General features: G+C 45.2%; 1 protein-coding gene across 3 annotated transcripts in view; it reads right to left on the minus strand.

Moving 5' to 3' along the window:
- DMC1 (DNA meiotic recombinase 1) overlaps nt 1-26529 on the minus strand; it is a 47918-nt gene that overhangs the window by 17174 nt on the left and 4215 nt on the right. The window contains exons 2-12 of one of the 3 annotated variants that reach the window (XM_051961972.1): nt 22623-22700; nt 22139-22183; nt 17717-17863; nt 16031-16113; nt 13639-13691; nt 11795-11836; nt 9751-9823; nt 8085-8176; nt 6806-6879; nt 6590-6704; nt 6163-6223 (exon numbers count right to left, since the gene is read on the minus strand). In XM_051961972.1, coding sequence (XP_051817932.1) covers nt 6163-6223; nt 6590-6704; nt 6806-6879; nt 8085-8176; nt 9751-9823; nt 11795-11836; nt 13639-13691; nt 16031-16113; nt 17717-17863; nt 22139-22183; nt 22623-22679 — 842 coding nt within the window. In that variant the 5' untranslated portion in view covers nt 22680-22700. Of the gene's footprint in view, nt 1-6162; nt 6224-6589; nt 6705-6805; nt 6880-8084; nt 8177-9750; nt 9824-11794; nt 11837-13638; nt 13692-16030; nt 16114-17716; nt 19835-22138; nt 22186-22622; nt 22701-26529 lie in introns of those variants that run through there. The other 2 variants (XM_051961971.1, XM_051961969.1) reach the window with 2 other exon arrangements.

Consider the following 26529-nt stretch of genomic DNA (forward strand, 5'->3'; position numbering starts at 1 on the left):
AATGATGGCAAGGAAGGAAGAATACCGGCTGCAAACTATTCCAGTTTGGAGAAGGAGAAATGGGGAGAGAGAGACAGAGACAGACAGAGAATCAGACAGAGACAGAAACAGAAAGAGAAACAGAGAGACAGAAATAGAGAAAGACAGAGATAGAGATATAGAAAGAAACAGAAACGAAGAGAAAAAAAGAGATACAAAGACAGAGAGAGAAAAAGAGAGACAGAGAGAGAGAGAAATGAAGAGAGAAAAAGAGACAGAGACACACAGAGACAGAGAGAGAGACTTCCAGCATAGATTTTTATGTATGAAATCTGGTCAAGTTACTCTTCCCTATTTCTTTCTCATTTGCCAATATCACGTCCTCATTTGGCCCTGAATGCTGAGATTTTAGAAGGCTGATGGCTCTATAACCATTGAAAAATTGGTGGGCTAGAGAAATGCTGAATGAGCCACCTCATTTTTATCTGGTTTTTGCTTTTCTTCTCTTTTTTTCATCTTTCAGGGTTCCTGGAATGATGTGGCTTAACAGAGTCCAGGCCAAAGATTTCCACAATCTAATATTTCCCCCCATTTCTTGCAATTTATGTAACTCTACTAGTCTCATCTCCTTTCTAAGATTTCACAAATGAATTTTACATTTTAATAGAGCATTTCTCTTGACTGCCACGCCCCTCTGATTGGCTAAAAGATCCAGTATTGGCAAGCTAAGTGATTTCTAGGCTCTTTTGGCCTTTGTTATAGAGATAACATTGGTTGAGCTTCCAGAGGAAATTGTGATACTTTCATTGAAGTCTTTTTCTTGTCCCATTTTCCAGCATAAATGGAAATAGTTCCAGGTGGCTGTATCATAATTCCATTCTGAATCATCTTCTCATCTTCGTTTTTTTTTGTCTAATTTGGTGATGATTTTGATCACTGTTTAAACACATATGATTGCATACTGGTAGTTGACTAACATCCTGGAGGGACCCTAGAGGTCATCGAGAGCAACTTTTTCATTCTAAAATTGAGGCAACTGAGACTTAGGGAACTTAAATAACTTGCTGACACTCTATCCACCATACCTGGCTGTCTCCAGGATTCACTCTTTCCTTTAAGATCATTGTTAATTGGGAAGGGGAGGGGGTTATTTCAACTTTTGGGTTTTCTTGAAATTATAACAATTTACATTTCTTAGGTAATTATCAAGGACTTCAGAGTGGGTAGAAATAGATTAAAAGGTATTCTATTTGTATCTTGGGGTTAATTTTTTTCTTCATTTGAATGCTTGAAAGATGCTCTAGAAAGCATCCCATACCTATGGTTCCTTACATTTCTCCTCTTTTCCTTCTCGTTTCTGTGGGGAATGATGGCAAGGAAGGAAGAAGAAAGGCTGAAAACTATTGTATTTTGGAGAGGGAGAGGCAGAGAAAGAGACAGAAAGATAGAAATGGTCAGAGACACAGAGATAGAGACAAAGAAGAGATAGACAGAGATGAGAGAGAGAGAGAGAGAAGAGAGAGAGAGAGAGAGAGAGGGAGAGAGAGAGGGAGAGAGAAAGAGAGAGAGAGAGAATGAGAATATATGTATTTCCACATGGTGGCTGTAACAGCCCAGCTTTTCTATATCAAAGGGACACAAACGTTTACCCTTGAAAATGGATGGACCTTTCAGCATGAAATCCATAGTAGCTTGATCTCCTTTACACCGGTTAGAGAATCTGGCTGTGTGATCCTTTGCAGCCTACTGCAGTATTAGGTCCTGCTATAGGGACATTATTCCTTAATTTGGTGAAATCACATCTTTATAAGCTCATAGAGATTCCCTACTTCTGTGACTCCAAACACAATAACGTTCCTCCTCGGGCTCATAAAACAAATACCCAGACAAGGTCAGTGAAAACATGGCTCCCGTTCCTTCGCCTTGCACGCCATTGGTACTGTCAGGGCGTGGGGTTTCCCAGCTTCATGCACTGGTGGTCCTTCCATCTCTGGACCTGGGACTTCATTGTTTATATTACTCTATTTCAAGGCCTTTATCTGGAAGCCTTGCCTGGAAACCACTGCTTGGCTGGATCACACAGGAGCAACTCGACTCTGTAATTTTGTTCCTTTTAATACGACATGCCATCAAGTATAATACATGGGATATAAGCCTCAATTATTGTCAGCCTGCTTGGGGCCTCATACCAATTACTGTGAGATTTCTCTGACAGGCCCGAGGCGAGCTGCAGCTTGGAGCTCCTCTGCCAGAGGAACAAAGAGACTGCCTGCTGCAGCCTTGGGGGGGATCTTTGCAAGCTGCATTTGAAATCCTGTTAATATCTGAACTGAATAGAATTCTCTTTTGAGGTTGTGGCAAGTCCTGTGCTTTAGCTGGACGTGTTGCATTTGTATATTTAATAGATTTCAAATATACTAATTATAGTGAATTCAGTTTTCCCACAACTCAGTGGGAGGAAAGAGACATTTCATAAAACAATTCTGAGCTCTGCTCTTAGCTCACTCCTTTGAAAATTTCCTTCCTTTTTCTAGACCCTCTTCAATACTTCCCCTTTCCTTTCATTGATTATTATTATACATTGAGTTCACAGTGGTTTCTTGCTTTCTAAGTTTACCATGAATATATAAACACACATGCACGTGTGTCCAAACATACATGTATAGAGACACACAAATACAGAAATCTGGAGCCTCTAGCTCATGGGACTCATGTGGCTCTCACCCCCTGCCTCACTGGATCCCCCCAGTCTGGGCTTGTTCACAGTTTCTCCCCAGCCCTGAATAGAGAGCCTCATGGTGCTTTTCACTTAGACTTCTTTATTTGAACACAGCTCGCTTCCTCCTCCTGAACCAATGAGTCATTTTTCCTTTTTAAAGCTAGCCTTAAGCTAAATAGAATTGGAAGGTTTTAAAATTAATCTCTGTGAGAAGTGCCTTGTGCCTCGTGTATGAAGGAGCCCCATAAAACAGAGGCTTAACTCTTCAGAGCCCTAAGCCTAGGAAGCACTGATGACTTTGTTGGCCTTCCAAGCAGCTGCTTGAGATCTCTACTGAGAGAGTTTTGTCTTCAGCATTCCCCAAATGACCCAATTCTTTCCTTGATTTTTCCTTCTTCAGTGTTTTGGGTTTTCAAGTTTTTGTTGTTGTTATTGTTGTTTGTTATTTTACAGGAGGATATAAGGGAGTTGGATAGATGTCTCCTTGAAAAGGATCTGGGGGGGGTCTAAATTCACTGAGAGTCAGCAGGGAAGCCAAGGAAACCCATGGGAGTCTGGGGCCATGGCTTCCAGGTAATGGTCCTTTTGTGCTCATTGGTCACCCTAGCGTATTGGGTTAGCTCTGGGCAAAGCCACCAGGCTGGTCAAGAGCTTGGAACCTGAGTGCCGGGAGCATCAGCTGAAGAAACAGAGCACAAGCCCTATCTGCAAGTACTGGAAAGGCTGTCCTTCAAGAGGGCATGAGATCTGCCCTCTTTGTTCTCAGAGGACAGAACAAGTTGGGGAGACATTTGCAAATAGGCAAATTTAAGTTTGACGTCAAGAAATACTTCCTAATAACATTCTGTCTCACACAATGAAATGGGCTGCCTCTGGAGGCAGTGGGTTCCCCATCATGGGAGGTTCTAAGCAAAGGTTGGATGATCATTGGTTGATGTCGGATTCATACCCCAGGCATCATTTGGGCTTGAGGGCCACTGGTTCCCTTTAAACTGTAATTCTGTGAAAAGTTCATCTACAGTAGAAAGATTTTTAAACTCAATATCGTAGGGCCTTCACACAGAGATCCACTGGCCAGGATGAGACATAAAGACCTCTTAATGGCCAAGGTAGAAGGCAGCCATCAGAAAGGCTGACCCACATAAGGAATGATGAGAAGGATGATTTCAGAGAGGGGAAGTTTGCGTGAACTAATGCAGAGCCAAATGAGAAGAATGAAGGGAACAACGCATTCGGTAACAATACTGTAAAGAAAAGCAACTTAGAAAAACGGGGGAGCTCTAGTCAATGTGATGACCAACCATAATGCCAGAGGACTGATGAGAAAACAAGGTCCCACTACCTGAGAGAAAGGTGGTAGACCCAATGAACAGAATGATACCTACATTTTTTGACACAGTCACTGAGTGGATTTGTTTTGCTTGACTATACTTATTAGAAGAATTATTTTTTCTTTGTATTTAGGGAGGGGATTTAGGGAGTGATAAGGGAGATAGTGAGAAGATCAGCAAAAATAAAGAAAATTTTAAAAAGGTCATTGAAACATTTCAAAAGTGCACACAAGAGAATGGAAGTTCCCAAAGAAAACAGATGAACAGGACTGCTTTGAAAGTAATATAGTCTGAAAAAACAAGTGCATGTGAGAGATAGGTTTTCATATACAAAACTCTTTTTTCTGAATATATCTATAAATGTGCTTTTTTCTTTTGGTATTTGTTAATTAAAATTTGTAGAGGGCCACAGATAGTGGGAGAACCCTGGATGAGGTACAAGACCCTTCAGCCCAGAGGGAACTGCTGATAGTGTCTGGTTCAGCTCCCCATCTCCCCTAAGGGCTCTCGGCCTTCCAGAGAAGTCAGGGGGCATGGCAACCTGTGTTGTACCTAAAGTAGAGTGATACCAAGTGGCAAAGAGACATCTACACACAATAGCAAGTTATTTATGTGGTCCTGCATGCATAGTACATAGTTAGCATATGTGCAGTGTTGCTTTGTTTCTATAAGGGTATTATTAGGGTATATAAGGCTGAGAGAATTTTGGAATAAACAGACTCCATGTTTGACCATCCACGCAAGTCTCTCCTCATCCCTCCTCCACTAAGACCAAGACCTCGGGCTGGTCCCGAGATCCTTCAGAGAGCTAGTCCGAATGGTATACTTTGGCACCCCAGCATGGGGACTCTAGAAAGCACACAATGAAAATTAACTAATTAAGAAATGTTCTTTGAAAGACCAATCTATTTCTGTATAGTTTATGGAATTCACAAAACCGTATTAAATGTCCTTTGAATACTTCATTTCATCTAGTACTTTGACATCACGTCACTACATTTCCCAGAGCTGTATGGGAATGCTAATTAAGATATAAATCAGGAAGGTGGGACATTTTTGGCAACTCCCTGTATGAGAATTCCATCCACCAAAACAGATCACCCCCCTATCCCCACTCCCACCTCTATGACTTATGAGGAGGCAGAGAGAGTCAGTTTCCTAGAGGAAGGATTTGAACTCAGTTCTTCCTGACTCCAAGCCCGTTGCCCTAGCCATCACTGCACAGACCTGCATCACTAGGAGCCATCATGCTCTATTCTCAGTGTTGGCATCCAGACTGATGCTGCTGCCCATATTTATCCCTGCTTGCACACTGACAAAGGCAGCACTAAGTAGTAGCTAGAGAACCTGACCTGGAGTCAGGAAGACTTACCACAGTGCCTGGCACATAGTAGGTGCTTAATAAATATTTATTGACTGATTGTGTGGCCCTACACAAGTCACCTAATCTCTCAGCCTCAGTTTCCAGATCTGTAAAGGGGACAATAAGAGCATCTATTTCCCAGGCTGGTTGTGGTGACTGAATGAGACACAAAGCAAACCTTGGAGCCACAGAGCCAAGACCTGTTATTCATGGGAGACCATTCACAGGTCACCAGAATTTCTGACCTTGAGCGGAACCACTAGTCTTACTATGTACATGATCCAGGACCTGGGGTGGTCCTGGCCTCTAGAAGGCCCTGCCAGAGGAGGCAAGCTCTGGGTCAGGGACTTTATCTTGGTGTCTTGGATGGACCCTCAGGCAGGGACCCATGTCAGAGTCATAGTGTTAAAAACAGCCAACAAAACAGGATTATCAAAGACACCAGTTACACTGGAATATAACCATCACGCGACTTTTTAGGAAGCTCCTGGACTCCTGCAGCATGTCCAGGGCAGGCCTGAGAGGGTCTGTCTGTGTGTCCCTGAGGCCCAGCCAGCCTGGAGTGGCCCAGGGTCCACAGGGGAGGGCAGGCTCCCGGAACTGGCCAGCCTGGAAGGTGAGGGAGGGGCAACAATCCTATCAGTGAGAGCATGCTTCTTGCAGGAGGGGGTTGGTGACAGCCCTGTTATTCCTTTTTCTACTCACTCCCTCTTCCCGAAGGAAGGTTGGGGAGAGAGCAGAAGGAACAAGGGGGAGGGGGAGAAGCTCACGTCAGAGTTGCTCCTGGATCAGCTGTCATCTGATTGGTCACAAACACAGCCACGTTGTATTCTGCAGGAAGGAAACAAAATGAAACTCTGAGGGAAGGGGCTCAGCTCCCCCTGCCTCACCCCTAAGTGTGTGGCCAGGGCTGAGGGGTGCTCATTCTAAGAGGGGCCTGGCCACAGTGGGGCTGTGGTGGAGAGTCCAGAGGGCAGTGACAGTGGTCTGGAGTCCCTGAGCTTGGGCCTTGCTCCCTGGTGAGCACACACACCCATCCAGTTGCCCTATGTGTTGGCTATTATTTTATTCTGGCAAGACACAGAGTCAGAGTTAATCTAACTAACCCGTAATCTGACTAACAGAGGTTAGCTGCCATTAGCCAGCCCCACCCTCTGACTTTACAGAAGGAGCAGGCCAGGGATGGCCCCCACCCACCTTCTGATATTTTCTGCAGTCGAGACAACATCTGGGCCAGTTTCTGCTGCCGCTCCGCTAACTCGCCTCGGCCACTGAAATCCACGCGGAAGAGCGCCATGATGGAGTCAATGATCTGCAGGGGTTGGGGGCAGGAAAGGCAGAATGAGCAGACAGGGAGGACTGGGATGAGGGCCAGAGGCCAGCTCAGGGGAGGACAGCCAGGGCAGCCCATACCAGAAGCTTGAAGATGCCGCCCTCCTCGTGGAACTTGGCAGCCACGTAATCCAGCAGCTCCATCTGATGCTCACCTGTGGGAAAGACGTCAAGGGAGAGCTCAGAACCTAAGAGAAGCCCACGTCCCCACCCTGCTGGCCCAGACTCACACTGGGAGCCTCAGGACACCAGAATTCTCTTCGTGGGACAATTTCCCTGGGCCTTTGCACTAGCCACAGATGTAGCGTTTTTCAAAGGGAAGGTCAATAAGGTCAATAATTTGATTTACTACTTCAAGGGACAGAACTGTATGGGTGCCTCGTAAGATCTGAGGCCGGTCAGACATGGCCAGAAGATTGGGGTGGGGGTGGGGGGAAACAGCAAGCAAACCTAACTGCAAAGCCAGCTCCCCTAGGGACAACTCAGAAGCACCAAGTCAGCCAATAACCATTTTAAAAGACCTACTGAGTGCTAAACAGAAAAAGGAGGACACTCATTTCCATTCTGCTGGAACATTTACAAGGCATTGAGTGCGAGGATCTTTATCTTATCCCCACTTGACAGAGGAGGAAACTGAGGGCCAAAGACAGGAAATGACTTGCTGGAATGCCTGGACCTTTCATGCTGAAGATGAAAACTGCCCACATGGTCAATGAATGACGCCAAATTGAGAATAATAGCTCTGCTTGCCCAGCCTTGAAATGTGGTGACCTTATCACTTGGAACTATTGCCAAGATCTCAGAACTGCAGGCCTTGGAGGGACCTCTGATCTCCCCCGTTCCAAAGAGAGAATTTCTTTAAATTCACTAGGGCAGGACTTTGGGGCCCGGGGCCTGGGAATTTGGGTTTTTAACAGTTTTTTATAGCAGGATTTCAATCCGGAACATCCCAAAGACTTTGTGCCATTTTGGCCATGGAAGGTACACGTGGCTTCTTCCGCATTTCCTTTTACATCCAGGCTCCGTCAGATTAACCAGGAAGGCTCTGAGACCCCTGGGGGACTCTGGGACCCTGTCCTGTGGGATCTTTACTAGTGGCCATTCCACCTCTGTTTTGGGACCCGCAGGGAGGAGAACCCATTTCATTCCAGGCAGGCCAGTCTGCTTTGGGAAGATTTCCTTAATTTATCCCTCCCTACCGTCCTCAAGGGACAGAATGTTCTTTAGCCCCCTTCTTGCTACCTAGGATGGAAAGCAAGCAGGTATTATTGTCCTCCTAGAGATGAGGCTATGAAGGCCCAGAGAAGGTGAGTGCCTTGTCCAGACACATAGCTCACGCCCGGGGAGATCAGGATCTTACTGGTATAAGCTCGGGCGTAGAGTACGTTGTCCAGGACAGCATCGTGGTCCACATTATAGCGGTCAGCGATGTCTCGAAGACGGTCTGGGCGGCTGGTCCAAGTCAAAATTAAGGAGCCAGGAATTCAAGACAATGTGAGGCAGAAAAAAACATCTAAGCAGGACAGACAGGCAAGAGGTGACATCCAGAGAGGTTCCTGGGCACAGGAGGCAGGGGACCACTCATCTCTCCAAGGTCACACAGCTAAGTGTCAGAGGCTAGGTTTGAACCACTTCTCCTGCCTTTCCCAGTTAGGGATGGTCCCTCCTCCTATTTTTGTGGGGCTTGTACTTGCCAGTTTGACATTTCCTGCACAGGGCATGGGGTGATGTATTCATGGCTAGAAAGGATCTCAGAAGCCATCAAATTCACTCTAATTTTCCAGATGAGGAATCTGGGGCCCAGGGAGGAAATCATGACTTAGCTAGGGTCACCCAGATGGTAAGTGGTGGTAAGGGACAGGACTAGGATCTCAGACTCAGGTCCCTGACTCTGAGTCCAAGGTTCTAGACACTGCTGCACTTTTTGGCCATTTGGGGGCAGCTAGGCCAGCCCCTCATTTTACAGACAGGGAAACTTCCAAACCCGACCTCTGCCTCCCCCTGCCCCATGCTCCATGGATGTGATTCTCAAGATCAGACAAGCTCCCTGCATTCAGTCAGGAGCTACTCTGGAAAACAAGCTTGGAAGGCCACCTGTTGGGACAGATGCTGCTCTACATTTTACTAGGAAAGAAACCGGGTTCTCCAGCCAGAAATGTTGAAACTGCTTTGTGGTTGTCATTCTGCTAATTTCCCCAATTAAATCCCCCATCCTAGGCTTCACTGAGGGGCTTGCCTGCATGCTCTCATTTCCTGTCCTCTGTAATAGAGAGGCTTTGGACAAACTGGCCTCTGGGGTCCTTTCCAGCTCTGAGCCTCGGCCGTCCACAAAAGCCCCGGAGGGCAGAATGGCCCTTCGCAGAGAGCTGGACCTGACTTTTTATTGGCAAAATAGGGGAACTTGTGGCTCTGGTGTTCAGAATAGAGGCCCAAGGCCTCCCCTAGAATGAGGAAGTGGGATGAGGCTAGGACCCCGGAGTCTGTGTGATAAATGGTGGGGTGAGAGAAATGTTTCCCACGGATGTAGCCAAAGGATGCAGGCCCAGCTTGGTGGGCAGTGTCTACCCTCTGGGATGCTGCAGATCAGCTTCTCCGTGATCACCATGGTTACATCTCGACTGCGACCCCACGGAGGGATGGGGCAGACATGAAAGGATTCAGGAGGCAGGGGAAAGTGTGTATGGGGAAGGGGCGGTTTTCTAAGGGGAGTGAGGATCCTCCCAAGGACTAAGGCCTCTGAGGCAGTCATCATCTGCATCCCCAAAGCCCGGGGCGAGGAGCAGGACTATCAGCACTTGCTGTTCCTCGTCCTGTGCTCTGCCTTCTGTCTCAGGTGGAAAAGGGCACTGTTTGGGGCACAGAGGGACTGGGAGCATGGCCAGTGACCATGTCCCCTCCTCTGTACCCACCGTTACCTGCTGCCTGTAACGCATGGGAAAATAACTTCCAACAAGACGTCCCCTTTCTGGGGGCATTCCCACCCTCCTAAATTACACCAGCAGCCCGGTTAACTAAGAAAAGGATACAAAGTATTTTCCGTGTCGATGAAGATAACCTTTCCTCCTGTGTAGCCTCCAGTTCCTGGCAACTGAGCTGTCACTGGAGAACAAGAAAAAACCAAGAGCGAAGATGAATACTGGGAGACAGATGTGGAGCAAGCTACACACAGAGAGCTCAGTAGCAAATGCTTGCGTGCTTTCCTTAGTGGAAGTTCTCCATCCTTTCCCAAAGTATCTCCGTCTCCTGGTCTCTGCAGAGCAGGCCTTCTGTCAGCTGGCATCCGCCCCCGGACCCCCAGACCCCTGCGCCCCAGAAGGGGAGGCCTACCCAGCTCGGTTCTCTGGGACAGCGGCATTTCAACATGACTAATGGGAGCAACACTATAAGCATAAATGATGCCCCGTAACTGATTTAAATAGGGCAATTAATCTCCATCGTGTCACATAACGCGGTGCCATGCTGCTGGAGCAGGTGCTTAAGCCTCCTTGCCTCTCAGCAGTAGCCTCTGGAAGGGCCTGCGGCCAGACCAGCCTCCCGAGGCCAGCTGGGGAGCGGGCCTCTGCCCTTGGCTAGGCCACTTCTCCGACAGTACCCCGAGAGTCGGAGGAGGCAGTCATGTTTGAAGCCTCTGGAGCCTGGGGGAGAAGGGGGCTTTGTAGCAGTCAGTATCCTGTCATTCTCCAAGGGGAGATTTTGGTAAAGGACATCAAGGATGGAGAGTAAGCCCTTGACTTAATCAGCAGAGGGAACCCCTAGGTGTGGACGCTCCCCCTTCCAAAGAAGATCTGCCCCTTCTGGTCATGGGGCACTGAAAAGTTCAGGGATAATCAGTATGTGTCAGAGGCAGGACTGGAACCTGGGTCTTAATGGACACAAGGTCAGCTCACCATTCACAATGTCTCTCTGCTATGCTTGTTTAGTCACGTCCGACTTCCCATGACCCCATTTGGGTTTGCCATTCCTTTTCCAGCTTGTTTTACAGATAAGGAAACCGAGACAAACACAGCTAAGAGACTTGCCCAGGGTCCCCTATACAGGAAGTGTCTGGGTACAGACTGAACTCAGCTCTTCGGGGTCCTAGGCCCATCAGTGCCCTCTCTTCAGAATCACCAACTGCCCCCATGTCTCTTGTTCTCCCATAATGCTTCTAAAGGCATTTCTCAAATTTGAGTTTTTAATAACCCATTACTAGTATCCTAATCACTAAGGCAAGGGGAAAAGAAAAACTAAGAAACTGAACTCTAGGTACCAAAAATGAAAACCATTTATTTTGCCCCAAAGTGGCACCCCCTCCCTGATCTCCTGTTGGCACATCGTTGCCTGAGGCCAGAAACTTTGATTTATAATTGACATTTCCCATGCCTTCACTTTCCCTACAGAGTCAATCACTACGTCCTATCAGTCTGTCCAGTGAAATACTTCATGTCTTTCCCCATGCCATTTGCTCCAGTCCTACTGCCACTGCCCCAGTCTGGCCCCGGGCGGTTCCCACCTGGGTTAGTCCAGCAGCCTTCGCGCCCTGGGCTTTCTCTTCAGACCATCCTATATGCCCTGTCAATTAATAATCCTTGCAAACAACTTCTTTATCAGAAATCTTACTAATGTAGATGACTTTAGTACCTTAATTCTCCAATTTCTGAATTCACTAAGGGTAATGATGGCAAGGGTTGTGAGCTAGGTCACTGGGGAAGGCAGGAAGGCAACATGGAGGCCAGTTGATGTCAGGGACAAGATGATGGGCTGGTTAATAGTGCCGTGAACCTCAGAGTCTGTCCAGTGATGGTGGATGTGACCATGGTTGGGGTGGGAGGGAGGACTAGCCTGCTTATCTTCCTCCCAGAGATGAGAGAGAACATGAGAACACAATCACTCTCCTGCTGGTCGGGGGGGAGTGAGGAAGAGAAAGGACTGGGATGGGAGGAATCACCACAACTACAGAAATTTATGTAGAACAGCCATGTTTCCTGAACCCAAAACGAGGACGCAGCCTGACAAAGAATAGTGCATTTGAAAGGCTTGTTTTCTTGAAATCAAGACCATCCCAGATATAGGAGAAACACAGATACTTACCACAGAGAGTGTGAGAAAGCTGGGTTTTTCCTGTTCGAAATTCTGTGAAAGAAAGAGAAAATAATGAAGGGGCACTTTTTCTAACCCCTAGAAATTTCTGCCAAGCATATCACATGAATATCATCGCTGTTATTATGTCTCTATCAATCCTCATTCATCAAGGCCATAGAATTGTAGAATTTTAAAGCTGAAAAGGATTTAAGGGATCATCTAATCTGCTTTCAGAATTTTACAAATGAGAAAACTGAGTCCCTAGAAGGATGTGGTTTTCAACACCAGCTTTGCAAACGATCAGCTTCTTTTGGGGATCATGGTTAAACCTCACAGGCCCTATTTCATCTATCAGACAGGGGTTAAAGTAAATAATCTCTCATGTTCCTTCTGGCCCTAATTCCTATGAATTCAAACAAATCTCCTTTTTTGATATTAATATACAGGATATAGCCCAGAGTAGATGTTTATTGGTTGATATATAATCATTCATGAGATTGTTAGGCCAAAGGACATGAAATTTTTGGTGATTATCAGACTACTCTTCAAAAAGATTCTATTAATTTACAATTCCACTAAGAATGCATGGTGTGCCCATTGTTCCACTAGCATTGTTGCTTTCAGGTTTTTTTTTTTTATGGGTATGATGGAAAAGTGCAAAGTTATTTTAATTTTTCTGATTATTAATGAGATTATTATAGATAGTTATCAGGAGATAACTCTCTAAGGAGGGAAAGAGAGAAAAGGGGAAGGGTATCAGCAGGTTCTCATAAAACCAAAGAGGAACTTCAAAGAACAGTAGTAAAAGATGTTACTAAGGAAATATAAGATGGGAAAAAAGATAATTACATGGGGAAGGTGAGAGAGACCAGGAAAATAGCCTGAGGGGCTCACTCCTCAGGTGTTCTGTTATTAGAAGAAACTAAGGGAGATCCCCAGAACATTGAGTAGACACTCCCATGGCAAGAGATACTCAAGATTGGCAGGCAATTCACAAACTGATGAGATCCCGGATCCACTTGAGTATCAGTGAGATTACATTTTTAAAAAAGCATCCCCCTTTGTAAAATGTTCTTGTCCAATGGTGACTGGTTTTGCTCTCCGATTCCTTTATCAGCTATGTACATGTTTATTCATTATAAAAATTTTAATGAAAGATCACAGTTATTTAGTGTTGAATGCTACACTGAACATGGCCACAGACACTGTGTTGCATGGAGTTCAGATAAGGGGCTGGTGGTAGGGAGAGAATAGAAAATTCTAAAGCAAGGGAAAAAGTGAAGAAGCGAAACCTGTTGAAACAAATAAAGAGAAGGAAGGAAACAAGAGAAAACAGATCTTGTAGCTAAGACAGAAGCTTCTAGGCTTTTAAGTTTCACAGCACCCTTAGAGTCCCAGTGATTTTTTCATAGTGACCCAATCAAAAATACACATACACCCAAATATTACATGTGTATATATGCATGTATATGTGTGTATAAGCATATATAAGTTAACGCTTAGTAAATATTTTGGTTAAACTGGTTAGATTAAGTATTTTAGATAGATTAAATTTCTGTCCCATGGGACTCCTGTGAGTTTGCTGGGGCACCTGAGAGCCTTGGCTCAGTTTGAGGGAGGGCTTCATGGAGGAGGTGGCCCTTTTCATTATATATCTCAAGATAGTCCATACCAGCTTTGATGTCCTTTGAGCTATGGGCTATTCTTAAATATTATATCTTCTAAGGACCTCTCCAGCTCAGTGGACTCTCCCGGTGATGATATTTTCCATTTTAATCGGGTTCCTCCTCCTGTACTCCTCTGCTTTAAAATCCCCCCACTTATGTCATATCAAATATTAAGGTTTTACTCACCCCCAAAAGCTTCTGTAATTGCCATGCTTTCAATTCCACCACCCAAGAGCTTACTGGAAAAAGAAAACAAGCGTTAGGCAGTAAGAGCACAGAGTGTGACAATAAGGGCCTGAGCTAAATCCACGGAGGCTGGCACATCCTTGGTGGGAAGCCCTGGCTGCTCAGATCATTGGCCATGATGTGTATGGACAGGCAAATGAACGACTGTCCATAGGCCCCGTGGGTTCCTTCCAAATCACAGACAGAAGCCTAGAGTGTGCCCTTCTCCAGAGCTCTCACTCGCGTTGGGGTTAAGAGAACTGGGACATTGGGGTCAAAAGAGGTGGAGCTCAACTGGACTTTCTAGCTGTCCTGAGACCAACAGCATGCTTCCAAAAGCCTTTTGTCACAATAAATATCCTAAAACCAATGAGAAGCAAATGGTGTGTGTTACTATGAGTGAGCCCGAGCTCTGGCCTTGGAGTGAAAAAACCAGTTTGAGACTCCGCTCGGCTTCCCAAGAGCTGGGAGATCTGGCAGCCATATCCTTTTGATCTCTCAGTTCGCTCCTCTGTTAAAATGGAAGTGATAATGTCACAGCATCCAGCTCACAGGTTATAAAGAGGTTCTATTGACAAATGGAAAGTCCTTAGTAGCTCTATAGCACAACGTGAACATAGGCTGGGGTTTCTCAGACAGACTAACATCTGTATTAAGCAGGACAGCCTTTCTATTCAAACCAAAGTCAGACCATCTCAGGTGGAAGAATCTGGCCAGCACCCAAAAAGGCCCCTCCATGGCAGGGGCAGCCTTGAAAACCACCAGGAAGGGAGCACCCCCACTGTCGGGGCTGCCCGCTCCACTTTTAGGCTACTCTAATCATTAGCGAGTTTTCCCCAACACTGAGCTTCAGTTTACTGATTTTGCAACTTTGGCTTATTCTTTAGTTCTGCCCTCTGGGTTCGAACTGAATAAGTATTGCCCATCTTCCACATAATCAGTTCTATAACAATAACAGCTAGCCATCACCATTAAAAGTAGTGGTAACAATATCACTTTATGGTCTGAAAAACCCTTTACAAGTATTCTCATTTGGTCCTTGGAGCAACCCTAGGATGGAGGTACTACTATTATCCCCATTTTACATATAAGGAAACTGAGGCAAATAGGGTAAAGTGACTTGCCAAAGATCATACAGCTCATAAGTGTCTGTGGATTTGAACACGGATCTTCCCATCTCCATACTCCAGGCCCTATCTACTGTGCCAGCCCAGGTCCAAGGCCCATCTAGGCTCTTCACCATTCTGTTGGCCCCTCTATGGATGTTATCTGACTTACTGATGATTTCCTTCCTCCAGTGTGGCCCCCGAGCAGAAAACACTTCTCCAGAGGGGTTGTGACCAGGGCATCTTCTGCCTGATTCTGGAAGCTTGGAGGCCTTTAACGGACCTTAAGTGCTATGGGATTTTGGGTAGCTGCACCTCGCCCTTGTCCAGCTCCACATTCGTAGCCTATGAAATGTCAAACACTGTGCGCTACTCCATCAATGTGAAGATGAAGCTCCGGACCCTGGCAGCATCGATCCCACAGGTAAGCCAGCAGTTCACCCAGGAAGAGCTCGTCCCCCTGCCAGGGCCAGGATTTAGGTCCTTAGCTTACCCGGCAATGACCCCTCAAAATGTGCAGATGGGGGCCCTTCTGCAAAGAGAGCAAAGACCAGTCCTATCAAACTGGACTGGGAAGAGAATGACTGACCCTCAGGATCACAGGGAAATAGAGAATAATAATAACTAGTGTCTAGAAAGTGCTTTAAGCTTTGCTAAGTATTGCAAAGTAATAAGTGTCATTCTCAATTGATCCTCACAATGAACTCGGGCACTTGGTGCTATTATGATCTCCATTTAATAGCTGAGGAAACTGAGGCAACAGGGTTTTACAGTTAGTAAGTGTCTGAGGCTGGATTTGAATTCAGGGCTTCTCACCTCCAGGCCCAGTGCTCTATCCAATGTGCCATCAACTACCTCTAAGATAAATAGAGGAGCTAAGTCTACCAGAAGCAAAAAAAAAAAAAAAAAAAAAAAAAAAAAAGAACATAGCTTGGGATCTTTAAAATGTGTCCTTTCAATCTGTTAATCTATTTTTAAAAGCAAGAATCAAATTCCTTAAAATAAGCCACTTAAAAACTTGGTCTCTATGAATTGGGAGGAGAAGCAACAAGTCCTTTTAAAATCCCTTTGAGATGAAGAACAGCCTGATTTTGTCTTTGGACAAAATCTGTCTGGGATTTCTACTTGGCTTTGGTGCCTGTTGAAAATTCACAGGCCCTTCTGTGAAAAGTGCATTTATAAAGAAGTGGCTACACGGCCGGCCCTCCCCACATCAGGCCCCGTGGTGGGAGAGAAATGAGACTTACTCAAATTCCTGGCTTCCCGTGGTGACGTGGAACACCATCTTTCGCTTCTCGCTATACTCAAATGCAGTCAGGAACCCTGGCTCCTGGGAAAAGAACAGAGCAAAAGCTCAGAAAGCCGGCCCGCAGCCCCAAGGTACTGGTCATTAACCTTGTCACCCAGCCAAAGAGGTCCGACTTTGGTGTGTCCCAAGGGACACTATGCTAGCTACGGAAACGGCAGGCCCAGGCCCACTCTGGCCAGTGAGTAAAGAAAACGGGGAACAATTCTGTGATGGGTCACCCCATCCCCCTCCTCACAGAGAACCAGGGTGCTCCCCAGGGTCGCCTCTTAGCATCTCAAAGGGCAAGGCCAGAGTCTCATCCCATTTGGTCAGTACAGACGCGGGAGAGCAGAGTGTGTGTGTGTGTGTGAAAGTGAGAGAGACAGACAGAGAGAGACAGAGTGAGACAGGGAGACAGAGAAATAGAGGCAGAGAGAGAGACAGAGAGACTCAGAGAGCAACAGAGGGTGGGAGAAAGGAGGTGAACAGGTGGTTGCTACAGAGGATTCCATCAAGTTCCCTCGCAGTACCAGCACTGATTAGCGATTGCTTGCTGATTGGACAGAGAGTCTATCTGCCTTCCAGAGACAAGGTGATATAACCTGAATTATGGGCAATGTGTAGGGAGACTTCGATGCTGGGACCTACATAAATATTTTCATCAGAGAACAGTTTGGGGGAAAAAAGGCCTCTATTTATCAACATTCTCTCAGGAGTGGATGTCTAAAAATGACAACAACAAAGATCAGAGTGCATTTGTCTGGCACTTAAAAAAATATTTGCAAAGCACTGTTCATATATTGACTCGTTTGATTCTCACAACCTGTAAGGCAGACGCTGTGAGTAGCCCTATTCTACACATAAGCAAACTGAGACTAAGTGAAGTGAAAGGTCTTGCCCAGGATCATGGAGCAGAGTCTGGGGAAGAAGAATCCGGATTTATCTGGCTTTACATTCTGGGTCTGGAAGACGCGTGGTCATCTGCACTTGATGTGTAAAGGAAACACCCCCAACACCTGGTGCACTGACTGGAGAGAGAGCTGGACCTGGGGCTGGAGAAGCTCAGACCCCCACCCCCATAGGGCCCAGGCCAGGCCTGATCTTCCTCCTGTGTAATTCTTTATTTTGGGGGGGAGGGGGTGGGCCCTTCTGGTGCCAAATCTGGAGTCCCTGAACCTCGTTTTGTGCTCCAAGTAAGTTGGGCCGGGCCAGTTGTTCTGTGAGTGACACACCTTACGAAAGACTATTCAGGCAGTCTGTCTACAAGTGGAATTTCCCACACAATGGTTATATGGCTCAGCCTTCGTGTTCTCAGAACCTGCTTAGGCAGGGATCATGACAGAGAGAACATGGCAGAAAGGCTCCACTCAGGCCATCCAGAGTTCTACCGGCCAGTGCCCGAGGAGGCTTCACCCCGGGCATTGCAGGGTCGCTTCCTCCCAATGGGCACACTGCGTCTCCCCTCCTGGCCCCGCCCCAACCTGTCTCACCTTGGAACTTTCTGGCACTACCATTTCCCATGGGAGAGGGTGACCCTTTGGGGGCAGGCCGCCCCACTCCTGGAAGGCCTGTCCCTCTAGCTGGGACCCTGCCCCAAAGACCCCGGGCCTGGGGGGCACCGACCATGCCGCAGAGGGGAGCTTACGATGAGCTTGTTGGCCGCCTCCTTAATCTTGTCCACTTTGGCTTCGGAGAGGCCTTTGATGTTGCACAGGGCCCTTCTGGTGGTCATCTGGATCCCCTTGACCGTGCAGATCCCTGCTGACTTCATTTTCTTGATATCGGCCACATTCTGGGGGGAGAGGGGCGGCACAGAGTGCCAGTGGAACGCCAGGCCGAACGGCTCCCCTCCACGGGCTGTGAGCCTGCGAGCGAGTCCGCCCCGGCCCGCTGTGCCGCCAGACCGCCTGCTCTCTGTGCCCAGGTGGAGTCCACCCACTGTGCACATTCAAACGGAGCTATCTGGAGAGAACCCACCTGCCGGGTGCCAAATGTTCTGGCTGAGCCACGGCTCCCAAGGACTGTTCGTGGAAGCCTGGCCACATGCAGATCGCTGAAAAAAAGCAGCCTACCTTTGAAAAAGCAAGCATCCATCCCCTTGGCTCGGTGCCTTTTGGGGGCAAAAACTGTGGCCAATATCTTTGGGTTTGCATTTTTAAAAAGAATTTTCTTTGCCCTTGAAAAAATGCTCACTCCCCCTCTGCCAATGAGCCAGGATTTCCTCTCCTGCTCTTGGAAGCTCAGACCCCCCACCCCCATATGGCCCAGGCCATATGCATAGTTGAGCACAAGGCTAGATAGGAAAACTTTGATTCAATGAAGTGAACAAGTATTAAGCCCCAACTGTATGCTGAGGGTAGGGAGGGTATTGCCTCCTATAAAACAACAGGATGATAAAATGCACACACACAAATAACTCTGCCATGTCAGAATGTGGTATGTGTACATGAAAGACATGAGGGACAATCACTGGAAGACAAGGCAAGACCCGTACCTGAGCTGGGCCAGAAAGGATTGACAGCCAGCGATGCCCCAAAATTCCTTTTCAAAGGGGAGGAGGTTGCCAGGTGACCAGGAACGTCAAGGGCCGATGTTAGGGAGTGGGAGAAAGAGTGCCGTGAAGTGAGATTTGAGAGGAGGCCAGGGGCGGAGGATGGAGGCCTCCAATGCTGACTTCAACCTGGAGCATGGGCTCCGTCCTTCAGTAGGGAAGAGAGTGGGTGAAGGGTTGAGAGGCTTTGGCCTTGGTGTCTGGATGGAATGGGGCCTGCTGGCTGCTGTGAGGGGCCTGTAGTCTCTACCATGTCGGTGTCCTGAGTGCTTGGTGCCCCTTCTCTCTCCTGTTTGGAGTTAGCCCCTGGGTGTGGGAAAAAGGGCTGGAAAAGGGAAAGAAGAGAAGGATGGGGAAAAGGGAGGGGACAGGAGAGAGGGAAAGAGGGAGACGGGGGAGGAGGGTAGGGGGGAGACAGAGAGAAACAGAGATATAGAGAGACAGAGACAAAGACACAGAGACAGAGATAGAAAGACAGAAGGGAATGGAGGAAGGAAAGGAGAGGGGAAAAGGGAGGCAGAGATCAAGCAGCAGCCAGTGGGAAAAGATAAGGATTGTGTTGTCTTGTTATGCCACAGTTCTCTTTAACTGTCCTGACTCAGTTTCCCTGTCTCAGTTACCTTAACTGTTCTGTCTCTGACCCAGTAAAACTAAGGATTATTCCCTCTCGGGTTATAAATTAGCAAGATAAAAGAGTAGATCTCCTGATTCTTTTATGGATTTACAATATTCCTTTAGAATATTCCAAGATTAACCCATGATATCTTTACTTCTTTGTCTCTGGAATTTTTAGGTTTTATGGCTTCCCCTCCCTGATAAAAACTTTCCCTCCCTTTCTCTTTGTCTCCAAAAAGGTATTTAAGAAGTTGGGGTTCCTCCATTCATTGCTGGAGTATGGCGGCTGGCAGTTGTATGCTGGACGCTGGATTCTTTGGGTCCTCCAGCCCTGGGACCAATATGGATTCCTTGGTCCCAGTATACTTATCTCTGTCTGACTGGATAATCTGAGACGAGAGTCCTGTCCAGTCAATCTTACTCTCCCATTAATAAAATATTAAAAACTCTCTAATCTCTCTCCTGCCTCAGTTTCTCCGGCATTAGTCTTCTATGGAAGAGATGACTTAAAAAGATAAGACTTCTGTCTCAGAAACTGGTAGCTCTTCCTTTGGAGGCTCTCCACAAGCAGCCAAAGAGCAAACATTTCTCAGAAGGCCGCAGAAAGGACCTTATGAAAACACCCCCCAGAGCACTCCTATGAAGAGGCCTTGAATGAAAGGACTCCCAAGGCTTCACCAGCACAGGCAGAAAGGCCAAGGAGAGAAAGCCCCAAGGGGCCGTGCTGGAGGGGTGGGAATACACAGTGACATACCCTTTGTGCCTGGCCTGCCTGTGCATCCAAGTCTTGTTTCTACCTCGGTCCCCTACCCTGCCCTCAGCCAGCTGCTGCCCTGGGACCGGCCCTCGTCCCCCTTCTCGTTATCTCCCTAACTTGTCTTCCCCACAACTCTCCCCTCACTCCGCCCATCTAAAGCTCAGCTGCAAAGTTCTTTCTGCAGGGCCAGCAGTGAATCTGCCTGCATGTCAAGAAGCCGTTTGTCTATTGCTGATGCCAGAAGTAAATCTGGAGAGACTAGTCACCACTTTGAGTCCACTTTCCAAAGGACCAAGGAGGGGCTGCAAGGGCAGTGGAAGGACCTTGCCACACAAAACCAGATGGCTTTGTACTTCTGTCCTTACTAAATTTTCTCAGTAAGTACCTTTTTGTAAAAGCTTAAAAAAAAAGGTCTGATCATGTCACTGAGCCCCCTTACCTCTCTTCCACCCCCATCTCCCCAGGATCAGATAGAAACTCCTCTGTTTGTCATTCAAAGATTTTGTCACTTGGTCCTTTGTCAGGTTTCTTACACCACCCCCACCCATTCCACAATCCAGCCATAGCTGTCCAACACAGGACTCAATATCGCACCTCTGGGCCTTTGTACTGGCCACCCCCCAAGTCTGAAACCCCCCTCCCCAACACATCTCTCCCTGCTCCTCCCCATCCTTATTCCCCTGGCTGCCTTCAAGCCTCAGCTCATCTCCCCTTTGGCAGACAGCACCATCCCTGGGCTCTCTAGCTCTTAGTACCTTCACTACTCAGATTACCACCCCTTCCCTGTCTCTATCTCATATGGACCCAGTTACCTACACCGGGTCTCTCCCTAGAAAGCATACCCCTGGAGGGCAGGGATTGGTTTTGTTTTTCCTTGTTATCTCAACCACAGGGAATGGCTTAAGAGAAAGCACTTAACATCTGTTTGTTGATGAATTAAGAGATATCAATTTGGAATTATTCAGTCCAAGTACCTAGCAATCCTATTATTCAGTTGGCCCCAGCCAGGGATTTAGGTTGGAACAAAATCATCTAATTAAAAAAACAAAAAAAGCTGGTTTACTTTATTGTAGCAGCAAGAATATGGTGCTGATCTGATTGGGCAAATCTTCCCTGACTCTGAGGTCCACCTGCTGGACCCTGATCGGAAGCCTGATGGAGGAGCTGCTCAGGTCCAAGCTTTGTCATTTAGACACCAGGAAGTCAGCAGCTTGGGCATTAATCTCCTGCATCAATCGAGTCTGGAGACTCCTTTCAATCCCTTTAAAGAAAAACTCAGCCCAACTTGTGTAAGAGAGAACCTTCAGACCATGCTCCCATGGTGGGACTGATATTCCCATGAAAGTCAGACAGAAACAAAGGGCAACAAAGACAAAGATAGTCAAAGCAGACTCATGGAGAACTGGAAACGAGGTGAGCGCTTATCATTTGGACAGTGGCTCGGAATTATGGCACATGAGTATCGCGGAATACTATGGGGTAGTAACAGATTGTTAGTCTAAGGAATTCGGAGAAATCTGGGAAGACTGGCCCGCACTGATGCTGGGAAACAGCAGCAGAGCTGGAAGACCATGCACAGCAAAGACTTACAGTATATATTAAAAGAGCCCCAAAGGAAGGTGGGTTCTAAATGACTGAAAAACTAGTGACCTTCCCCCGGCAGAGAAGTCAGAATGGTGTATACATTGTCCAGCATGGTCATTGCCAGGGATGTTTTTTGCTTAATTACTCACTGCAATTCTCCCTAAGCAGGATTCAAGCTGGAGCGGAATGGGCAGAATTTGGGGGCTTTCCTCCAGAAATGACTGGTTATGAAGACAGATGCATCCCCAAAAGAGAATTTAAAATGAGCAATAATAATAATAATATTAAAAGAAAGAAGATCAGGCAGTAGTGCTATGGCAGTAGGTTCAACATGAAAAGCAGCTATAAACTCCCTTAAACAGTGGGGAGTGAGTGTTGTCATGAGAGCCTGATTCTCAGGTTCCTCAAACATCCCTCTGTCCCCCAACCATCCAGACAGTTCACATGCTATGGAACAGAATGAGACAGAACATCTGTGAGATAAGTCAGCCTGGACAAAAAGATAAAGCAGTGGAGAAAGACTGTGGATCCCAGGGGCTGAACAGTCTGGGCCTACTTACAATACCATGCTTTTGTAACAGGTCAATGTCTTGAAACAATGATTCCTAAAAACAATGGAGCAAAAAGAAGAGAATGTGAGTTACTCATCTATAAAACTAGATTTCAGTTCTGCTAATCAACATATTCATTTTGTGTCAGCTACAAATGATTCCAATCCACCCTCTATAGACACCTTAAGGGGAGGACAAATAAGGGTTTTCCTCTGTTCCTTGTCTCAAGGGTGATCTTGGTAGGAATATAGACACTCAAAGCCCACCCCTGCCCCAGTGCCCATTTTTTCTTTTCCTTCTTCTTCCTTTTTTCCCCTTTCATTCCTTCTTTCCCTTTCTTTCCTTTCTCTTCCCTTCTTTTCTTTCCCTTTTCTCCTCTCTCCTTCTTTCCCTTCCCTCCTTCTTTCCTATATTTCTCTCTTCCTCTTTTTCTTTCTTTCTCTCTCATCTTAGAAGAATTTCTGCCAAACAGGGACTCATGTTCTAAACTTGCCTCATCTTCCTGGTATCCTTGTTCTTCCTGAACAACTTGGTCCTCCATGGCTTTCATGATAGGAGAGTTCAATCAGTTCTAGAAAGAAATATAGATAGAGATCCTAACATGGTATGTAGTGGCTAGAGAGCTTCATTTCAAACTACAGAATTTGGAGTGTTGAGAATACGTAGTCCTTTAGCAGAAGAAACAACAGAACTTACAAACTAGTTTTCAAGAACAATTAAAGAGGAATTCTCACACAGTTCACTTCTGATCCTCCTGCAGCAGTCCCCAGATAAGCTCCCAGGTCTGTTCCAACTCACACTAATCTTTTTATATATACATACATATGTGTGTATGTGTGTGTGTCTGTGTATTCTGCCTTTTTCTGAAAGTTGGGACATTTATCCATCTCTGCCCCTGGAGCAATTTTCTTATTCTCAACAATCTTTCCAAATCAATGACATAAACAGAAATAAATCCCCTTCTGGATGAAAAATTTTTTTTTAGTTTTTAAAAATTGTAAAGAAAATTAAATCAGAATTATAAAAAGGAAAGTTATTTTGAAATGACACATAAAAATTTAAATTTAAATAAAATATAAATGAAATAGCTAATAACAAAAATCTTTTTTAAAACTCAAGCTCTTTTTGTTGTCATCAGTATTCTTGAGCAACTTCAGTTCATTCTGAGTTTTAGAGTTCCAAACTCTGTTCTTGGGTCAAAGACTATTATCATGTTTTTGGGGTCAGTCTGACATCTGCCTTGTTTCATTTTCTGACATGTCTGCAAAAGAAAATTTGAGTTCCCTCTATGTCCATCTCATTCCTTTTTTTTTTTTTTTTTTTAAGAACTCTTTTTTCTCCCCTTATCATCTGAATGTTTCTTCTTTTTCTCCCAAATTCCATTCTTGAATTTCCTATCTCTTGGGACAATTTCCCTCATAGACTTTTTTTTTTTTTTTTTTTTTTGCTGAGGCAATTGGGGTTAAGTGACTTGCCCAGGGTCACATAGCTAGGAAGTGATAAGTGTCTGAGGCCAGATTTGAATTCAGGTCCTTCTGATTTCAGGGCTGGTGCTCTCTTCACTGTGCCACCTAGTTGCCCCATAGAATTTTAAGTCATAGAATCCTACCTGTATTTCCTGGGGACCAAGTGAAATCTATTTTCCCAAAATCTAAGGACCACATCAAACTATTCCTTCTTTTCTATTTCTCTAAATGTCTACAATGTCTAAAAATAGAGCTCTCTTATCCACAAGGTTCCAATCTACATCAACACTGGATTTATAAATATTTTTAAATTCATATTCTCACTTAATCCTGTGTCATAATTATTATTTGCATTTTACAAATGGAGAAAATGAGGTTCTCCCAAAGCCAAGTGATCACCTGATCACACTGGTGAAGGAGAGATTTGATTCTAGAGTCATTTTTGTCATAAGACTTCCTTTTGGTTGGTAAGATTCTGATCCAGAACCATAATTCCCTCTGTTGCTTTCTTCCCCTTTTGTTTTTTTTCCCTTTTATTTTATTTAATAATTACTTTATATTGACAGAATCCATGCCAGGGTAATTTTTTTACAACATTATCCCTTGCACTCGTTTTTGTTCCGATTTTTCCCCTCCCTCCCTCCACCTAGATGGCAAGCAATCTTATATATGTTAGATATGTTGCAGTATATCTTAGATACAATATATGTTTGCAGAACTGAACAGTTCTCTTCTTGCACAGGGAGAATTGGATTCAGAAGGTAAAAAATAACGCGGGAGCTTTCTTCCCCTTTTGAAGAATGAAATGATCATTGATCTAAGTTAAGAATTTACCAATGGATGTTTTTAGCAAAGAGGGATTCTAGCAAGCCAGATGGGAGACTCACTTCTTTAAATTCTCATCTATCTTCAGGAATTGACAACCTATTCCTATCAAAATATTCCTTCTCTTTTTTCTCTATTACTCTTTACGCAAGTATTTTTCTATCAAGGTTTCCCCTTTGGGGCTCTGAGTTCCACTATATAAGTATAGCTACGTCTTCTTTCTCCTTTCTTCCTTCTCTTTATTCTTTTTTCTTCTTTCTTTTCCTTCTTCCTCTTTCTCCTCCTCTTTCTCCATTTTCTTCTTCTTTTGCGTTTAAATGACTTGCCCAGGGTTACACAGTTAGTATCAAGTGTCTGAAACTCAATTTGAATTCAGGTCCTCCTGAATCCAGGGCCATTGCTCTACTCACTATGCCATCCAGAAGCTCTAACATGGCTTCTTTTTTAAAAACAATTTTCAATAGTATTTTATTTTCCCCGATACATGTAAAGATGGTTTTCAACATGTGTTTTTATAAGACTTTATATTCTAAAATTTTCTCCTTCCTTTCCTTACCTCTCCCTTCCCCAAGACAACAAGATATCTGATATAGGTTAAATATGTACAATTTTTAAAAACTTAGTTCTATATTTGTCACGTTGTACAAGAAAAATCAGACCAAAAGGGAAAAAAACATAAGGAAGAAAAACAAAAAGTTGAAAATACTAAGCTTTAAATCATTTCATTCTGCATAGTTTTCTCTCTGGGATGTGGATGGCATTTTCCATCTCAAGTCTATTCGAATAGCACAGCTTCTTCATATACAATACTATCCCACTGCCTTTTAAGATAGACAATTCCTGTTAAAGAGGTATTTTCATTCGCAATGTACTCTAGCCATGAGCACCCTTACTCCAAACGTCAGAGATCCTTAGGAAGCAAATTTTGCCTCCTTACTTTTAAGATTTCTAGGTCACCTTGTTGTTACCCACACTTTATGTCTTTTTGTATAGACAGAGAGCTAAGGCTTGGGTTTTATTGCTGGTTTGCTTCTTGGATGTCTTTTGTGATAACTGAGCTCTCGAGCTATTCTATGTCATCTCCGTTACTTCCTACGATGTCTGCTTTGGCAGATTTATGTAGGGAATCTGCAGCCCTCACTTTTCATTTAGAAAGCTCTTTTAAGAAACCAAAACAGACCTGCAAGCTTCAGGCAAACAGAGCTTTATTAGCCCTTGTTAGGTACACTCTCTCCTGGTTAAAAGCCTCTATTTTAAGCCATAGCCAGTGATCTAAATCTCTTTCCAGGATATACCATCTTCTTAACCAGTTGCTCAGTTTCGAAATCCGCCTCCCCTTCTGAATCCCCAACCTTCATTTGGCAGCAGTGAGGAAACTACCACCTGTGTCCCTAAGGTAGGCCTCCCCTTACCCATGCCAGAATTGAATGCTTTCTAAGTCCCTCCATTTGTCCCTACATGCACCAGACAGGGATGGTAGTCATCAAACTTAACAGGGCTCTGATTCCAGACCAGGCCCTCCCCATCAATAATAGTCATCTTGGAATCCCACAGCAGGAAGCCACCAGCCTCCACTGGTCTTTTTCTTCTCCTCTCTTCTGATCCCTTTTTTCCTGATGTCATATAAAGGTATGTTCCTTGGTGCCAAAGAAGCTGTTTCCTCCTAAGAGAGGAACTCCCTCACTCCCCTCAAGAGCCTAGTACCTATTTACCTTTGTTGCTGTTCAGTCATGTCCGACTCTTGGTGACCCTGTTTGAGGTTTTCCTGGCAAAAATACTGGAATATCTTTTCCTTCTCCAGTTCATTTTACAGATAAGGAAACAAACAGGGCTAAGTGACTTGCCTAGGGTCATGGAGGTAGGAAGTGTCTGAGGCTGAATTTGAATTCCTGAGTCCAGCCTTCGATTTTATTATTTATTTTATATATAAATATAATTTATATTTATATATTTTATATGTTGTTTATAAATAACATAAAAGATATATTTTATGAATATAATTTAATAATAAAACTATATTATATAAATATAAATAAATAAATATTTGTTATCCTCCACATTTATTATCTAGTGCCAAATGTTTCCTTGTTTTCCTTTTCCCTCTGGGTT

This window comes from Antechinus flavipes, chromosome 5 (genome assembly GCF_016432865.1).
Source record: "Antechinus flavipes isolate AdamAnt ecotype Samford, QLD, Australia chromosome 5, AdamAnt_v2, whole genome shotgun sequence".
Taxonomy (NCBI): domain Eukaryota; kingdom Metazoa; phylum Chordata; class Mammalia; order Dasyuromorphia; family Dasyuridae; genus Antechinus; species Antechinus flavipes.